Source organism: Pelodiscus sinensis, chromosome 9, assembly GCF_049634645.1.
Source record: "Pelodiscus sinensis isolate JC-2024 chromosome 9, ASM4963464v1, whole genome shotgun sequence".
NCBI lineage: Eukaryota > Metazoa > Chordata > Testudines > Trionychidae > Pelodiscus > Pelodiscus sinensis.
In genome coordinates, this window is record NC_134719.1 from 37,523,540 (window position 1) to 37,540,098 (window position 16,559).

At 37.1% G+C, this 16,559-nt stretch overlaps 1 protein-coding gene across 7 annotated transcripts in view; it reads right to left on the reverse strand.

The window, feature by feature from the left end:
- Window positions 1-16,559, reverse strand: part of DPYD (dihydropyrimidine dehydrogenase) — a 680,031-nt gene that overhangs the window by 366,401 nt on the left and 297,071 nt on the right. For all 7 annotated transcript variants that reach the window (XM_075936591.1, XM_075936588.1, XM_075936587.1 and 4 more), the window contains 3 exons: window positions 14,923-15,119; window positions 10,598-10,679; window positions 5,558-5,645 (listed from right to left, as the gene is read on the reverse strand). In XM_075936591.1, the coding sequence (XP_075792706.1) occupies window positions 5,558-5,645; window positions 10,598-10,679; window positions 14,923-15,119 (367 nt within the window). The remainder of the gene's footprint in view (window positions 1-5,557; window positions 5,646-10,597; window positions 10,680-14,922; window positions 15,120-16,559) is intronic.

The following is a 16,559-nucleotide window of genomic DNA, read 5'->3' on the forward strand; positions in this document are numbered from 1 at the left end:
CTCATCTCTAAACACTTCCAGAATCCACAGATTCACTATTCACAAAAGCATAGTACCTACCAACTTAGCAGCAGCGAACCCTCTGCCGATTTGCAGGGAGGCGGGGGAAGCCCCATGCAGCCGCTGGCAATAGGCCGGCTTGGGAAACCCAGCCACCAGCTTGCAAGCGGGGGCGGAGGAGAGGGAGCAAGGTGTCCGGTGAGGGGGAGTCAGCAGGGAATGGAACGGCGAGTGGCAAACCCTCCGCCGCTTTGCAGGGAGGTGGGGAAACCACAGCCGCCAGCAACGGGCCAGCTGGGGAAATCGTGTTATTCCAGGGACGGTCATGCAATTCAAAAAACGTTCCCTATAAAAAAAATCGTGCTATTGCGAAAACTTGTTAAGCGGCCAAGTGTTAAATGAGGAATTACTCTAATCTGTTTGAAGGCGTGTTACCTCTTGGTGACCTGTCTTTAATTCTAAGGCTGTAGGAGCATAAATTCCAATATACATATAAATACACACACCGCTATATACACACTCATCTCTGCACATATATTTCACAAAGATTATAGCGACCAATGGGGGACAGTCTATTAGTAGAAACCTTGTGTGACACACTGTGGTGAACTAGAACATAAATAACAGGCCTAGAACCCTGTGCCCTCTCCCAGTTGGTGCTACAGGTCCATTGCTGATGATGGGTCGCCAGCGTTCTTGCACATAGCAGCTACTGATTTGAGATTTTTCTTGTAAGGGCTAAGTTTTTAAATTGAATTGTAAACTTGGTCACACATATTCTGCTTGTCCATATTTTTGCACAAGCAGAACCTGCACTAAGCAGGTAACTAAGTGTTACTATGTGGTGCTGGTAGGTAAAATAAGAAGTTCTGGTGCCCATTTGCAAATTTGGCCATAAAAGCTTAATAGAGATTTAACTCATCTTGGTTAGATTTTAAAAACAATAGCAGAAACGTGACAATGTAAAAACCAAAGCTAGCAGACAATTTGACTCTCAAAATGATATTTTAAGCATTTACTTCTATCCATGTGTTTCCATGCTTAACTGCCATTTTTAAAAACACTTAGTAAACTACAATGCCAAAAGCTTTAGAAATTGAGAATTTAGCTAAATGGAAGTGAAAAGGAACAATCACTGAGGGTGAGTAAGCACAAAAGGAATCATGCCATATTGATTTAAATTACTCCTCTCCCTTTCCCCCAGATGCAGCATTCTAGCCCTGTGTAGAAAATGTCAATTATACAAATGTTTAAAATCATTTTTTTTTGTTCCACACAAATGGCAATGCTGACTTGGCCTCAAACTAACTTTTATTATTGTCATGAGGCATGAGGTGAATTCAGCTGTCCAAGAGTAAAAACTGTAATTCACTATCACTTTGCCCTTCCGAATTATAACTTTCAATAAAACAACTGAGGTTATGTGTACCAGAAGACTCTACTAAGCTGCAATCTCTGTGGAAAGAGAACCATGATAGGACCACATGTGGGGCAGGGATGAAGCAAGCCACTCTGTGAAACCTCCAGAAATAACAGGAACATGGTGTTAACTCACTCCACATAATGTGATAATGGTAGGTTAAAGGAAGCAACTGGAATATATGGGAAGGCTAATATTATCCCCTTTGATTGATAGTGTCTGCTTGTTATTTGTTACTTAGATATACAGTCTGGAGATTGTGTTGGATCCCCATCTACTGTTGGACAATAACATTACTGCAAAGTCCAGGCATGCATTTTACTCATTTGCTTTCTCTTGGATACAGACCATGCTATGGTAATACATGTCCTGGTTGCCTCGTGCTCCCTATGAATTATTACTCTGCACTCTATGTGGTCTGCATCTTATCTGGAAAATTAAGCAGGTGCAGAATGCAGCAGCTCGTACATTAAGTGATAACTCTTCGAGACAGCATATATTATCAGTGCTCCATGACATATATTGGCTGTCAATTAGTTTCTGGGTAGAGTTTATGGTGTTTGTTTTACACATAAACATCTCAATTCTATAGGATATACCTACTTGAGAGACTACCTCTTCTTATGGCAATATGTCACAGCTGGATTCAATACAGGACTTCAAGCTTGATTTGTTTCATTATAAAAAGATGGGAGCTGCTGATAAAACATTGTCTGTGAGGGTTCCTTTCCCAAGGTCTGAAATTGCTCAAATTTGTTGCGAGGGCATACTACAAAGCCTGTTTGAATGGCAATTGGTGGAGGGCTGATGCAGATGAGAACAAGATTTGTTTGGTTGAAAAGCATGGTGCAGGTTTAACTATGTACTGGTCAAGGGTTTGAGAAAGAAGTGCTTCATGTTCTGGTGGAATTCTTCTTTGTGACTCCAATGTTCTTTATACTCTCATATTATATATATATATATATATAGTTTTTTTCCTGAAGGATGACAGAATGTATCTAGCAAGTGACAGAATTAATATATAGTCACACACTTACATACACATGCTTTTGGTTGAGTTTCCCTTTTGCATGGAGTTAGCACAAAAACCAATTCTAAAGTTATTAAATAAAAAAAGGAGAGTTTGTAAACTCTACCTCCAGACTGAAGCCTCACCATGTTTTTCTTCTATATGCTTGCTAATATTAGGAATACAACCTTACAATGTCCACTTTCCACATGTGCACTCTTCTTCTCACTTAGAGCCATTTCACCCCCTATTTCATGACACATTCCTCTTCCTGATGCCAAATTCCAGCCAAGTGATGCTCAGGGTCCTCCAGGCAATTTCAGCCTCTACTTACCAAGACATTTGTCTCCACTCAAGCCATAAAACTTGTGGACACTAGTTCACTCCCACATCTATGAAATGACCACATCTTCAGGTCCTTCCTCACTTCCAAGAGGCATCCCATCAAAGATCTCACTGCTCTGGGAAAAACTTAGCCTCTGGTACTCACTTGCATTTCCATCTTCCTCTGCCGGTGCTCAGAGTGTAAGTGGAATGAGAACACTAGTGATCACTAAACATAAAAAGGAATGCTAGCTAGACCTTGAGGCAGCACTCCAAATGGGGGCATAACAAGTTGGTTGGGGGGAAGTCAAGAATGCATTCATTCACGCATGCCTGCTAGCCTCTGGCAGCAACAGTTGTTACGAGTTCACAGTACCTTTCACCAGCCTTTGTATACATCTATTACATTCTGCTCCCCTTCTGTTTCCTAAAGCATTCTGCTTACATGTGGCACTACGCAAGTGGTACACAGCACCTCTGCTTATCTACTAAAACTCTGCTCATATACCCAACATTCTTACAGAAGTGCAACCACTACTTGGCTCCTTGTACTTATTTGTGAGACACAATGTCTATATTTACCTAAAATTAACTGCCTTTTATTTTTAAAATTTACTGTGTCAGAATAATCTTTTTGAGTGTAACCTCGGAAACAAACACAGTCGCTCTCTATGAAATCCAGCTATTCTACAGGTAAAATACACAGTGGTAAAATTTACAATTAATCAGCAATGACAAAGAAGTCTTTAAATGTTTGTCTATGTTGCAATAGCTAACATTGCTGATGTTGTAAGGCTGGCTGATAGTTTGTCTTAGCTATTGGATGTTGAAAACACAAATGCTTATTTATGCATTTCTCTCCTAACTTCTGGTATTTTATAAAACAGTTATCAGAACAACAGTCAAACTGATTAAAGCAAGAAAGAAGATAACTTGGCATATTTCCCTGTGTACAATTATATAGAAATATGAATACATGGAAATTCCTACATGTGGAAAGTCTCTAACAATGAGAGGATTTATATAAATCACCATGGTTGGTGGTATAATCACTTGAGAGAATGAACCTGAAAAGCTTATTATACTGAATACCCAGATGGCAAACAACAGTTGTCGCTGTACTAAGAATTACATCTCTGTAATCAATAATAGGAAGGAACAGTTGGACAACTTGTTTCCTATTATGTTCATTTAGGCAATGCCTAGATCAATAAAGCACATTAAGCCTCATACCAACTGTAGATAATATATGTTCAACATGCCTATCATATGTCAGGGATGGATACTGCTGTACTCAAACATATAACCTACTCTAAACAAACATTAAATAGCAGAAATGGTTTAAATATCAGGTGGGCATAGGCAACTGGTATCTGTAAGGGGACAGATGTATGGAGGGCCACCTTTAGGAACAGGAAGGCAGTCTGAGGGAGCACTCCTTTTAGCAATCAAATTTTGGCAAGGGCATAGTGGGACAGTGCACCTCCTGGGTGTTACCATGAGTCACCTATGCAGGTGGATATTTTTATAATGGGAGTGGAGATGAAATTATTATTTTAGTTTAAATAGAGTTCAAAGGCAACTTCTTTTATAAAAAGTCAGCTGCTACCATAATTCAAGTTAGCTTTAGAATCTGTGAAGGATGGTCAATTCTTACAGGAAAAAGAAAAAGCATTAAAGCACAATATAACTGGCTTATATATTCACTAGATAATTTTGTGGCTATAGTAAGCTGTTCACAAACACTAAATATTGTTCTTACATGTCCCTCAGGCTAAAATAGCAATTATTTATAATAACTTTCAGTATATCTACTTTTGAAACTTTTCAGTAAACAATAAGTAAAGCCAATCAAACTAAGTTTCTGAATGGCTCGTTGAACTATCAAATGAATGTTTAAGTTTATGTTTAAACAAACAATAAAAAAATGCCCATAAAATATTATTTTAGAAACAAAACACTGCAATGGCACACTGACTCTCTTTCCAGCTTTCAGAGTGGCAGAATAAGAGTGAATGTGAAGTTCTTCCTCTATCAGAAAGGAAAATGGAAGTGACAGTGGAAAGCATTGCTTTTGGTTATTTAACTTTGCAGTTTGAAAGCCATCTCATGGGAAGCAACTCAACTCTCTTAGTAAGCTCTCATGAAGTATATCTATCTATTTTTCAAAAGGGCATGCGACATCAAACTGAGAAAACCTGTAGGCTGTTTTGTTCCTAGTTTTATTATTTATTACATACATATCTACAGTAAACTGCACAGAGTGTTCAGATAAGTAATTTGTATATACTGGAGATGAATTTCTGTACTTTTAAAGTTCATGAAATATGCTGAAAATTCATGTCTGTTAGCTACAAATACAGTATGAGCTGCAGCAGAGCAAGGTTCTTTATTCTACCATACCAATGTCTTTCAAAAACAATTTACAGGGAGCCCATGGTGCAATAGGTTAGGTCTGTCCTCAACACTATTTAATTTTTGGTCTTTGTTAAGACATACAGACACAGTGCCATTTAGTGCCAATTGCTATGGGTTTTTTTTAGCAGATGCTCACCTGTTCAAACCCATCCAAATTATTTCACGCTAATCACTGGATTGACATCGGGCACCAATACCTTACAGTACCTACCAGGGAGAGCCAGATTCAAATCATAAGGAGAGATTTTTTTTCTCAATATCCCAATTGGTTTACAATGAAGATGTTTAAACTATCTTTCTAAGACATTGAAATACAAACCATTTATTGGCAAAAAATCATTCTTATTTTCAGCAAAACAAAATAGCGGAGAATGAAACAATCCTACCTATTCCAATAAAGACTGCTGTGTAACCATCTTCCTTCAAGGTACTGAGTGTCATTCCTTCTATTCCAAGGCCTTTCCCACAAACTATCTAAAATAAAACATTACAAATATTTATTAAGTAATTTGAAATTGATCATTAAAATGGTTTAACGTCTATCATATTCCTCTTATTGGCATCTCAAAAAGTTTCATAATGATCTATCAAATATAAAAATATCTTTTCCAAGCTAGACTTACAGGGCCAAATACTTAGGTTTGAACAAACTAATTTTAGTGTATGACTCAACGTTAGGTATGGAGCATAAAAAAGGCATAAAGTCAACTTTGTATTTCCTGATAGTCGGGGTTACTTTGATTCCTGGAATAGCAGCAGTCAACAAACAAACAGAAAAAGAAAACAAAAAACTGTGTATGGAACACAGCAGCACAGCAAAACAGTAGTTTTAAATGGTTGTACACTTGAACCTCTTAAAACTGGCAACCCTGGGAAACAGAGTATGTTGGATAGAGGAATTTTTGCAGCTCATGGGAGAAAACTGGGTTGGGGTCTCAGAGAGAAGGAGGGTGCGTGAGGGGGATGGGAGTGTAGGATCTAAGCATGAGTGGGGTGGAGGTGGGTTCTTACCTGATGCCCCATTCGCAGGGGCTGACATGGATCTGCACCACCTGCCACTCCCAGGCACTGAACCCCCACCACTACTCTTCTCTGCGCTACCGTTACCCTGGCTTGGGGAAGTGGCAGCATGCAGAGCTGCTCCCTCCTCCCCTGCCAGGCTCTGAACCATGGGTGTCTCCAGATTAGGGACACCCAGAGTATAGAGATTCAGGTGTATTTGATACCGAGTTAGTAATAAAATACCCCACATGAAACTCAATATTTTAGAATGCTTATCTGGGAGCAAAGCACCAGTCTAGGGAATGTGTGGCAAACAAAACAATCATCCAGCCCATTAATCAGGAAAAAAGTGTTGGGGGTTACTGTGAAAAAAATCATCATGTCACCAGTCTATTGCACAGCAGTAAAATGGAGGCAAACAGGGCACTAGATTGATATTCTGACATGCTGTTAATTCTAACAAATAAGGCAATACTACAGGCAGTACTAGTCACTGTACCAAAGGAAGGGTAATAGAGCATCACTTGGTGTAGCAAAAGATCAGACAGCCCAGATTCTGCAACTGGACTTTACACCAACAAGCCCTGCTCTAGTCAATGGTGCTTTTTGTGGGCATAAGACTCAACTACAGGATCAGGACTTAAGACAATATTTTATTCCATGAATTTTTATTCTGTGGAAAGGTTAAGAGAACTGTACTCATTCATGAAAATAGACAAGAATTCAATGGAACCAAACAGAAATTTTCTAAATTAAAAAAAAAATGGGCTTACAGGTCAGATCAAAGGCCCAATATTATGTCTTCCAACAATGGCCAGAGCCAGGTCCCAGAGGGAATGAACAAAACAGGCAATCCCAGCTCATTCCCAGCTTCTGACAAACAGAGGCTAAGGGCCCCATCACTAACAATTCTGGCTAATAGCCATTGATAGACCAATGAATTTATCTAGCCCTTTTTTTGAACCCTGTTATAGTCTGGGCCTTCACAACATCCTCTGACAAAGAGTTCCTTAGGTTGATTCTATGTTGTGTGAAGAAATTCTTCCCTCTATTTATTTTAAATCTGCTGCCTATTAATTTACTTTGGTTACCCACAATTCTTAAGTGATGAGAAAGAGTAAATTACACTTCCTTGTTTACTTTCTCCACACCAATCATTATTTGATAGACCTCAATCATATTTCCCTTTAGTTATCTCTTTTCTAAGCTGAGACGTCCCAGTCTTTTTAATCTCTCCTTATATGGAAGTCATTTCATACTCCTAATAATTTTGTTGCCTTTTTCTGAACCTTTTCCAATTCCAACACTTTCTTTTTAGGGATCCCATCTGCACTCAGTGTTCAGGATGTGGGCTTACCAATGGATATACAGAGAGGCAATATGATATCTTCTGTTTCATTATCTATTGTTTTCTTCATGATTCCCAATATTCTGCTTGCAATTTTGACTGCCACTGCACATTGAATGGATGTTCTCAGAGAACTAGTCACAATGACACAAGATCTCTCTCAAGTGGAAACAGCTAATTTACAATCTCATCCTGTTAAATATGTATTTGGGATTGTTTTCATGTGTGCATTACTCTGTATTTATCACCATTCATAGAATCATAGAATAATAGGACTGGAAGGGACCTCAAGAGGTCATCGAGTCCAGCCCCCCGCCCTCAAGGCAGGACCACGCTCCGTCTACACCATCCCTGACAGATGTCTATCTAACCTGTTCTTAAATATCTCCAGAGAGAGAGATTCCACCACCTCCCTTGGCAATTTATTCCAATATTTGACCACCCTGACAGTTAGGAATTTTTTCCTAATGTCCAATCTAAACCTCCCCTGCTGCACTTTAAGCCCATTACTCCTTGTCCTGTCCTCAGAAACCAAGAGGAACAAATTTTCTCCTTCTTCCTTGTGACACCCTTTTAGATATTTGAAAACCGCTATCATGTCCCCCCTTAATCTTCTTTTTTCCAAACTAAACAAGCCCAGTTCATGAAGCCTGGCTTCATAGGTCATGTTCTCTAGACCTTTAATCATTCTTGTCGCTCTTCTCTGTACCCTTTCCAATTTCTCCACATCTTTCTTGAAATGTGGCACCCAGAACTGGACACAGTACTCCAGCTGAGGCCTAACTAGTGCAGAGTAGAGCGGCAGAATGACTTCACGAGTTTTGCTTACAACACACCTGTTGATACAACCTAAAATCATATTTGCTTTTTTTGCAACAGCATCACACTGTTGACTCATATTCAACTTGTGGTCCACTATGACCCCTAGATCCCTTTCCACCATGCTCCTTCCTAGACAGTCGCTTCCCATCTTGTATGTATGGAACTGATTGTTCCTTCCTAAGTGGAGCACTTTGCATTTCTCTTTATTAAACCTCATCCTGTTTACCTCTGACCATTTCTGTAACTTGCTAAGGTCATTTTGAATTATGTCCCTATCCTCCAAAGAAGTTGCAACCCCACCCAGTTTGAAATTCATTTTCCATTTTGTGACCCAACCACCTGGTTTTGTGCGATCCCTTGGTAGCTCTTCATAGTCTGCTTTACAGTTAACTATTTTGAGTAGGCTTAAATATTTTGCAAATTTTGCCATCTCAGGGTATGTCTACACTTGCACCCTAGTTCGAACTAGGGATGCAAATGCAGGTATTCAAAATAGTCAATGAAGTGGGGATTTAAATATCCCGTGCTTCATTAGCATGATCTCGCCGGCACGCTAGTTCGAATACAAAACTGTGGAGTAACATTAGTTTAAACCAAGGGGTTTGGTTCAAACTAACGCATCCCGGCGCATACTTCCTGGTTCGAATTAGCTGTGATTCAAACTAGCTAGTGTAGACATACCCTCACTGTTTACCCCTTTTTCAGATCATGTATGAATATGTTGAATAGGATGTTCCCAGCACAGACCCCTGGGGGACACCATTATTTACTTCTCTCCATTCTGAAAATTGACCATTTATTCCTATCTTTGTTTCCTATCTTTTAGCCAGTTAGGAATGGAATTAATAATTTGGGTTTGAGATTGCATTTGTTTAATCGTATTTCTTCTAAGTGATCAATAGTGCTCTGAGCCTCTCTTTTTATTGGCTGGAATGAATCAAAGTATGTAAAAAATAGGAATAAATGCAGACAAATTTATTTCACTGGTAGTAGGTTTGTGAAGAGTGATAACTAAACCAAAAAGCATTTAGGAAGCACTGCTACTTGGTAGGTCTCAATGAACTTTACAAAGGATTAGTATCGTGTTCCCCATTTTCCAACTGAGGAAACTGAGGCACAGACTGGGGAAATTATTTGTTCATGGTCACACATCAAGTCTTTAGCAAAATTATGATTAGCAACCAATCCTCCTGTTCCTGTGTGTGTCAAACTTAATTTCTTTATTCTCATACTTTCGCTCTGCTTTTCATGCCCTTCAGTGCAACAAAACTCGCATTGAATCTAATGGCTAGAGTCTCTCACTACTACTATATTGTTGTCATTTAATATTTAAATATTTCCAAGTGGCCTTTCATGGCTTAGCTCTCCAGGGTTAGTTTATCTACCAGAGCTGGGAGGCATACTCCTAGCCACAGTCTATAATCAATCTTAAAGTCCCTTTATGCCACTCCAGGCATTCACCTGATCATAAAGGCATTGAAAGAGGATAAGGATCTCACTCTAGATGTTGAGATTCCCAGATAAAAGATAAAAGAATGAGTAAGGTGTAGTCTCCCAATATATTTTCTGTGTAGTCTCCTAATATGCTCCATACAAATAACTTCTATTAAAATGAGCAGGAGTTAAACATGCTGAATGTTTGTTCTATACAGCAAGCACTAAATGAACACTAAAATAACTTCCCATTACCTAAAAATAATCAAGAAATATTGTTTGTGTAATAAAATGCACCCAATGCAAAACTATTGATTTACAAGAAGATGAATTATTGTTATTGTTTATAACAGATCATGTTACTATTTTGTTAATTTGATGCATGTAATAAGTAAAATAAACATCAATGTGAGATTGCATTACAAACCATTAAAAGAAAACTGGAGTGGAGAGAGAAGTGTCAAATAGGAATGTATTAAGTACTACCAAACATGCATGAAAACAACTTGATTAAAGAAATCAAATCATTGCAATAGCTACATTGAACCCCTAAAGCAATTTAGGAATTTGTTTCTTACAGACAATTAATCACATGCAGGCATGCCAGATGAGAACTATTGATTGCCCTTTTCCAAACTAGTGGCATTCAGACAGCAGACAGACAAATGCCCTGAGCAAGAGAAAGCATCTTCCTGCCTCTGCCTGGTATAGCTTTTAATTGTTCTGCACTAATGTGCACAACATTTTGCTGTTAATCTTTGACAGAGCTTTTGCTCCTTTTTCTTTGAGCTACACATAGGCGGATTGTAGTTTTCATTACCTTCACTCCAAGGTCCTTCATAAGCTCAACTTCAAAATTCACTGCTTCATATGGCAACCGGAATTGAGGGATTTCAGATGTACTAGAAAAAATAAAGGAGATTGTGAAATAATTGACAGCTATTAAAGAGCGAAATCCTTTCCATTTTTAAATATTAAAACACATACTGTGAAAATCTTGTGAATTTTGTGCCAGTACAAAGATGATTTGCAAGTATTTAACAGAACAGTGAAGAAACATGACTCGTCTAATGATGGAGATTCAGTACTGACAAACCAAAATAATCAACACAAAATAGGAAACAAAAAAAACTTCTTTATACTTTTTTCATAAGCGCTTTTACTTGTTAAGAAGAATTCTAAATGTTGTTTAACTTTGTTGAGTGCCACTTATTGCATCTCTCTGATAACCCAGGAACTAAAACCAGCTTGATAGAAAATCTAAAGTTTCACTGGAGCTTCTCAGAGAACCACAACTACATTCCTATTCCTTCTACGGTAACCACAACTAAAGAGAATTATTTTTGTTTTTTATAAAGGTAGAAAATATCAATGTCACAACAGATTGTACCCATCAATAGCTAATCCTTCTCTATATAATCACATTCTACATTGAATGTGCCTACTTAAAAAGAGAGAGAAATTTCTAGCCACAAAATGGTGAAGTTAGCCAATAATTAATAGTCAAACTTCCATTTCTTAAGTTAGATGTGTAAATTATGTTTGCTTCATGACATTTTCTAGTCAATGTTAGCCATACTTCACCGTCCTTTTATAGTCTACAAGTTCCCTTGCATTCTGCTTCAGTGTACAAGTCAGTAATTTGAAATAGGATCATATTCTGGACCCACATTTACTGTTTAAATTAATGTGTGTGCATATGGATGAAGTCTTCTCCAGCATCTCAATAACACAGATTTATTGCCCAGGGATATTAATATATAGGGCCAGATCCTCAGTAGTATAAATTCATATTGACTTTGATGGGACTACCCCAATTTAGATCAGCTAGCAATCTGGCCATTAAGACTAATGAAGGCCATCAGACATCCTGTTTTACTTCGTTTCACTCTATAAAGGCAAAATAACAAAACATACAGAAGCTTCTGGAAATCTAATTTCTTTGCCAAAATTACTGTAGCTATCATTTCCATAACAAAGTCCAGAGACAGAGAGATTTATAGTAGTTCCATTTTACATGTTATTATCGTGCATCCCAACACCTTTCCATTTAATCCTGAAACATTGGCAGAATTTATTTATTTTCAAGCTTGTCAACCACAAATATATAGCAAAAAAGTTAATTTTACTACTTTCTTGTATGATTTCAAATACTAACCATCTTCTATCCAGTATGTAACTAAAATCATTCTATACTTCAAACATAATGTATGCATCATGAGTGAGAGTGCAGCTTTCAAGTCACAGTAAGAAAAAAGTGGCCAAGACAAAGGATAATAAAAAAGATATTCAGTTAAGAAATCCATTAAAATAACAACATTTTATTTCTCAACCCATAAATATATTTTTGAAGGCCTTTCATTTTCTCAGGTATAAGATAGGCCCAGTATACCACTGGCAGTATTCAGTAGCTGTCCCTATTCTTAGAATGTTTTCCTTAATTCCTTTAGAAAGGGGCATGTGAACATGTGTAAGAAAGAGAGATCAATAATGTTACACTTTGATGTTAGAAATTGGAATCATTCACTGTCTTTCTCCAAGGTAAATATTCTTCAAACTAGCTATAGTTCTGATAGGCATGAAAAGAACAACATGTCAGAAAAAAAAGAACCTTGAAAAATACCTCTGCAACTATAAGACAATTAATTCCAAATACACAGCTAATTTGGCCTTTTTAGCCATTTTGAATTATTTACAAAGTTACTTAAAAAAATCAGGGGCAGCTGGTCACAGTTATGGATGACAGCTCTCAGTACAACTTCCCTTCTAAATCCATGTCAAAGCAAGAGCAAAAGTAGTTCTGTTTTTATTCCAGATATGGACCTCCCATTGAATGTCCATGGGTGTTTTGCACAAAGAATGAGAGTAAATCATGGCCATTATTTAGGGCTGCTTCTAATATTATGAATTTCCAGAATGGAAAATAGGAAAGATGATCACAAAACACATGTATATGGGGTGACCCTTGAAGTATGGCTTTTTGGAAGGGGCAATGTGACAATTAAATTGAAATTTAATTCAGTTAGAGATGTAGAAATAGGAACAAAGTTAAGTTCACATTGTTCGGATTAGGTATGCACTGATAAAAATTTCCTATAACGGAAGAAAGGGTTCCTTTAAAAATATTCAAAGCTGCAGCATTGAAAATAAATTATGTGTGAATTGTAAAAAGGATAAAGTGATAATGTAGAAAACAGCCTTTTTTAAAGTAACTAAATTGACTTTCAATAAAATATTTTTGAAAACCACAACATGCTAGTTCATTAAGTGGGCAGATATGTTTTCCACAAAATCTGCAATCCCCTATGGCAACTGATGTTAGTAAAATGAGTGTATATTGTGAAGTGTCTATAACACAATCAGCTAAATTAACACTTTTGATAATTAGGAGTACAGTTTTGAACCTAAATGAAAATCATCAGTGCTATTTTTTTTAAAAAACATTGCTTAACTCTTTGCACCCTCCAGGAATTAAGTACTTGACATTGAGGATCAAATTAATTATTGGTGTCAACTCCATTGACTTCAGAGGTGTTGCACCAGGGACAGATTTGGTCTTCCTTTTTTACACTTCAGTGATTTTTTTAAAATGTGTGGTAGTTAATTTGTGTGTTGACATTACATTTACCCAGTGTTCAGATTCAAAAATATACTAACACACATTTAGAGGTGCCACCAGTCTTGAAATTACAATTACAGTCATGGTGGGAGAAATTCATCCGCAGGGAAGAGGACCTGTTACAATACTTTCTGGTGGTCATGGTGTTCCAGTGCTATGGAAAGATTTTAGAGCTGCCCTGAACCCTGACTCAACAAGTGGATTCTATCCTTTTGTACACTTACTTGCAAAAATCCCATTTATTCAGACTTTGTAGAAGAATGAGGAAATCAGGTGTAAATTTCATCCTTACAGAATGATGTATCGAAGTTGTAAATATATGTTTCAATCCAACTGTAAGTGATTCCTTTGTGTTTATTTTCATGTATACTTCCATAGGGAACTTTACATACCATTCTAAAAGTAAAACTTAAAAAACAACAAATAGTCTAGTAGCACTTTAAAGACTAACAAAACATGTAGATGGTATCATGAGCTTTCGTGGGCACAACGCACTAGACTATTTGTCGTTTTTTAAGTTTTTCTTGTTACAGACTAAATCGGCTACCCCCTGAAGATTCTAAATGTAGACATTCCCACCGCATGAACATAATTTAAAAGCATTTTAAAACAAATCTATTCATTATCACACATGGTAAAGCTTAAATATCTCTTTTGGATTTTGGAAAAGAGTTCTAGAATCATTACTAGATTCTGTATTTTGTAGACCAGACTAAAATTGGGTAGTAAGCAACCATCCAGTATCTCTCACAGTCACTGCACAGAAATGCTTACTCATGGCTAGCAGCAGTGAACAAAAGATTTTCTGTGTCCTGGCTTACCATTTAAATGAAAAGCGATGTGACATTAGTCTTTTTAAAATAAGCAGATATAGTGGGTCTGAGTCTTTGCACTTTCACGGAGTTGGGGTTGAGTTAAGAATCGGCCAATTTATCATATGACATTCCAAAATATGTAAAGTCTGTAGTTCTGTACTCTGTTGTTTATTAATGCACTACGTGAATAGTTACAATATTTAATGCTCATTCATTTAGTAACAAAATTCAGAAAAGGTCTATCCACTTTTTGTGCTTGCTTCCCTAGAACTTGAAAAAAAGCCTCTATAAATGTACAGCTCAAGGATTTGTATTCATAGATATTGATGTGATTGTCCAACTTCAACTGGGCACAGCACTTATGCCTTTTGTAAAGGCAGATCTCAGCTCTATTTTTTTTCACACCTCTGTGGCCAAATGAAAAAAGTTGCAGATGTGAGAAATGTGCTTCCCTTCATAACAGTCATATATTAGTCTGTTTTTTAAACAGAATTTGGTTCTTTACAGTCTTTTACTGAACTTGAATGGGAATTTCCAAACTTATGTGCAATTAAGGTAAATATTTAACGTGGATGAAGAATTGTATTTTTTTAAGTGAACCTTTAAAATGTTCCATTATCTCTCCTGAGTTTCTGATATAACCAGAATTGAACAAGCTGTATTTCACATGCTTCCCACAATCATACAAAACATTATTCACCTAGTTTTTACCTTAAGCCACCAAAGTATTCCTGTTTTTCAAATATGGTGATGTCTGAGTAACCTAATCGAGCCAAAAAAGAAGCACAACTGATACTTGCAGGCCCAGCACCAAGGAGAGCTATCTTCGCATGGTATGCTTCAGGTATGTCTTCTGAGGGAAATAAGAAAGGGCTTCTAATCTGAGGAATATTCATAGCTTTGAACACCTAAAACACAATATATTTAAGAAATTATATACTGTGTAACAATGGCAATTTAACAATGGCAATCTTAGCACTCAAACTTTATTATAAATGGCTTTAAAATACTGAGCACAATGTAATTTTCCCCTGATATTATTACAATATTTTATTTATTTCAGTCCATTAAATAGATTACCATTGTACAAACTCACACAAATATTATTCAATTGGATCCATGTCCAGGGAAAAGGGATTTCTTACAGAAAATCTTCCATGGCTCAGCAAATAAACTCTTCCTGCCTTCCCCGATTTGATCGTCAATCCTGCATAGGTGAAAAGGTGCTCCCCTAGTTTTCGTCACTCCTTGTGAACCAGGCAGCTCAGTGAAGGATTTAGTTATCAAAAAATATTGATATCAACATATCAAATACAGCTGCAAAATGTTTTATAATATACTAGTATTCTTTCCTGGCTTCTCACAATATGCATCCTTTCATATGTAACAGCAGCATTGTGTTCTCAGTGTTATTTTCTTTACAGCTTCTTTTTTGTCTTTACTAATCTGGGATGAGATCCTCAGGTGGCATAGGCCATCATTACTCCACTGGCCTTAAGTAGGTCTGACATGACCAGAAAAGGAGACATTATTGGACACATTAGCAACATGTCAAACATGCTCAAACAGGCATCCCTTGTTTTTCCTTTATAATATGCAATTATAAACAGAGATCCTAGAAATCTGTAATAAGTCATCATACATAAAATAATTGTTTTGTTTCTCAGAAAATCAAATCACTTGGCCTTCAGCTTAATGTTTTATGCTTCCAGCAAAGTCATACAAAAATAGACAATGAATGGCAAACCTGAAATTACTCGGCTAGCCCGAGAAAATACAAAGTAGGGAAACCCAAGAAATGGATGTAATGTGCACAATTTAATATATCCTGCATTGATGAAAAGCTTGCACAAAGTCCCAGAGCTACTTTAGGATTGAGATTTATGGGAAACAAAATTCAGGGATGGAGAAAATCCCCTCCCCCTCCAAAATAGAACAAACAAACAAAAAAAACAGAGATGAACACCTTAAGTACCTTCTGGTGCCTCCTCCAAAACATGGTCCAGATTAGCCTTATTGTTAAAGAAAGATGTCTTTGAGATTAATGCAACAGATAAACTCAAGAGTTGTCTCTGCTACAGATATTCTATGTCAGTCTTGGGAAACTCTCACAGGCCCGGATTTCAAAGGTATTTAAATACCAAAAGTACTTATTGGTGTTTTCAAAAGTTCCCAAGGGCTTAACCTCTATTTATTTTAATGAGAGTTAGATCCTTTTGAAAATCCCAGGTGGTTCTTACTTGCTTCTTTAGATCCCGAAAGAACTTTTTAAAATGTAGGCTTCAGAGCTAAATTTTTAAAGCTGATCAGTTATTTTGGGTGTCCAAATTTGGGATTTCTAATTTGGG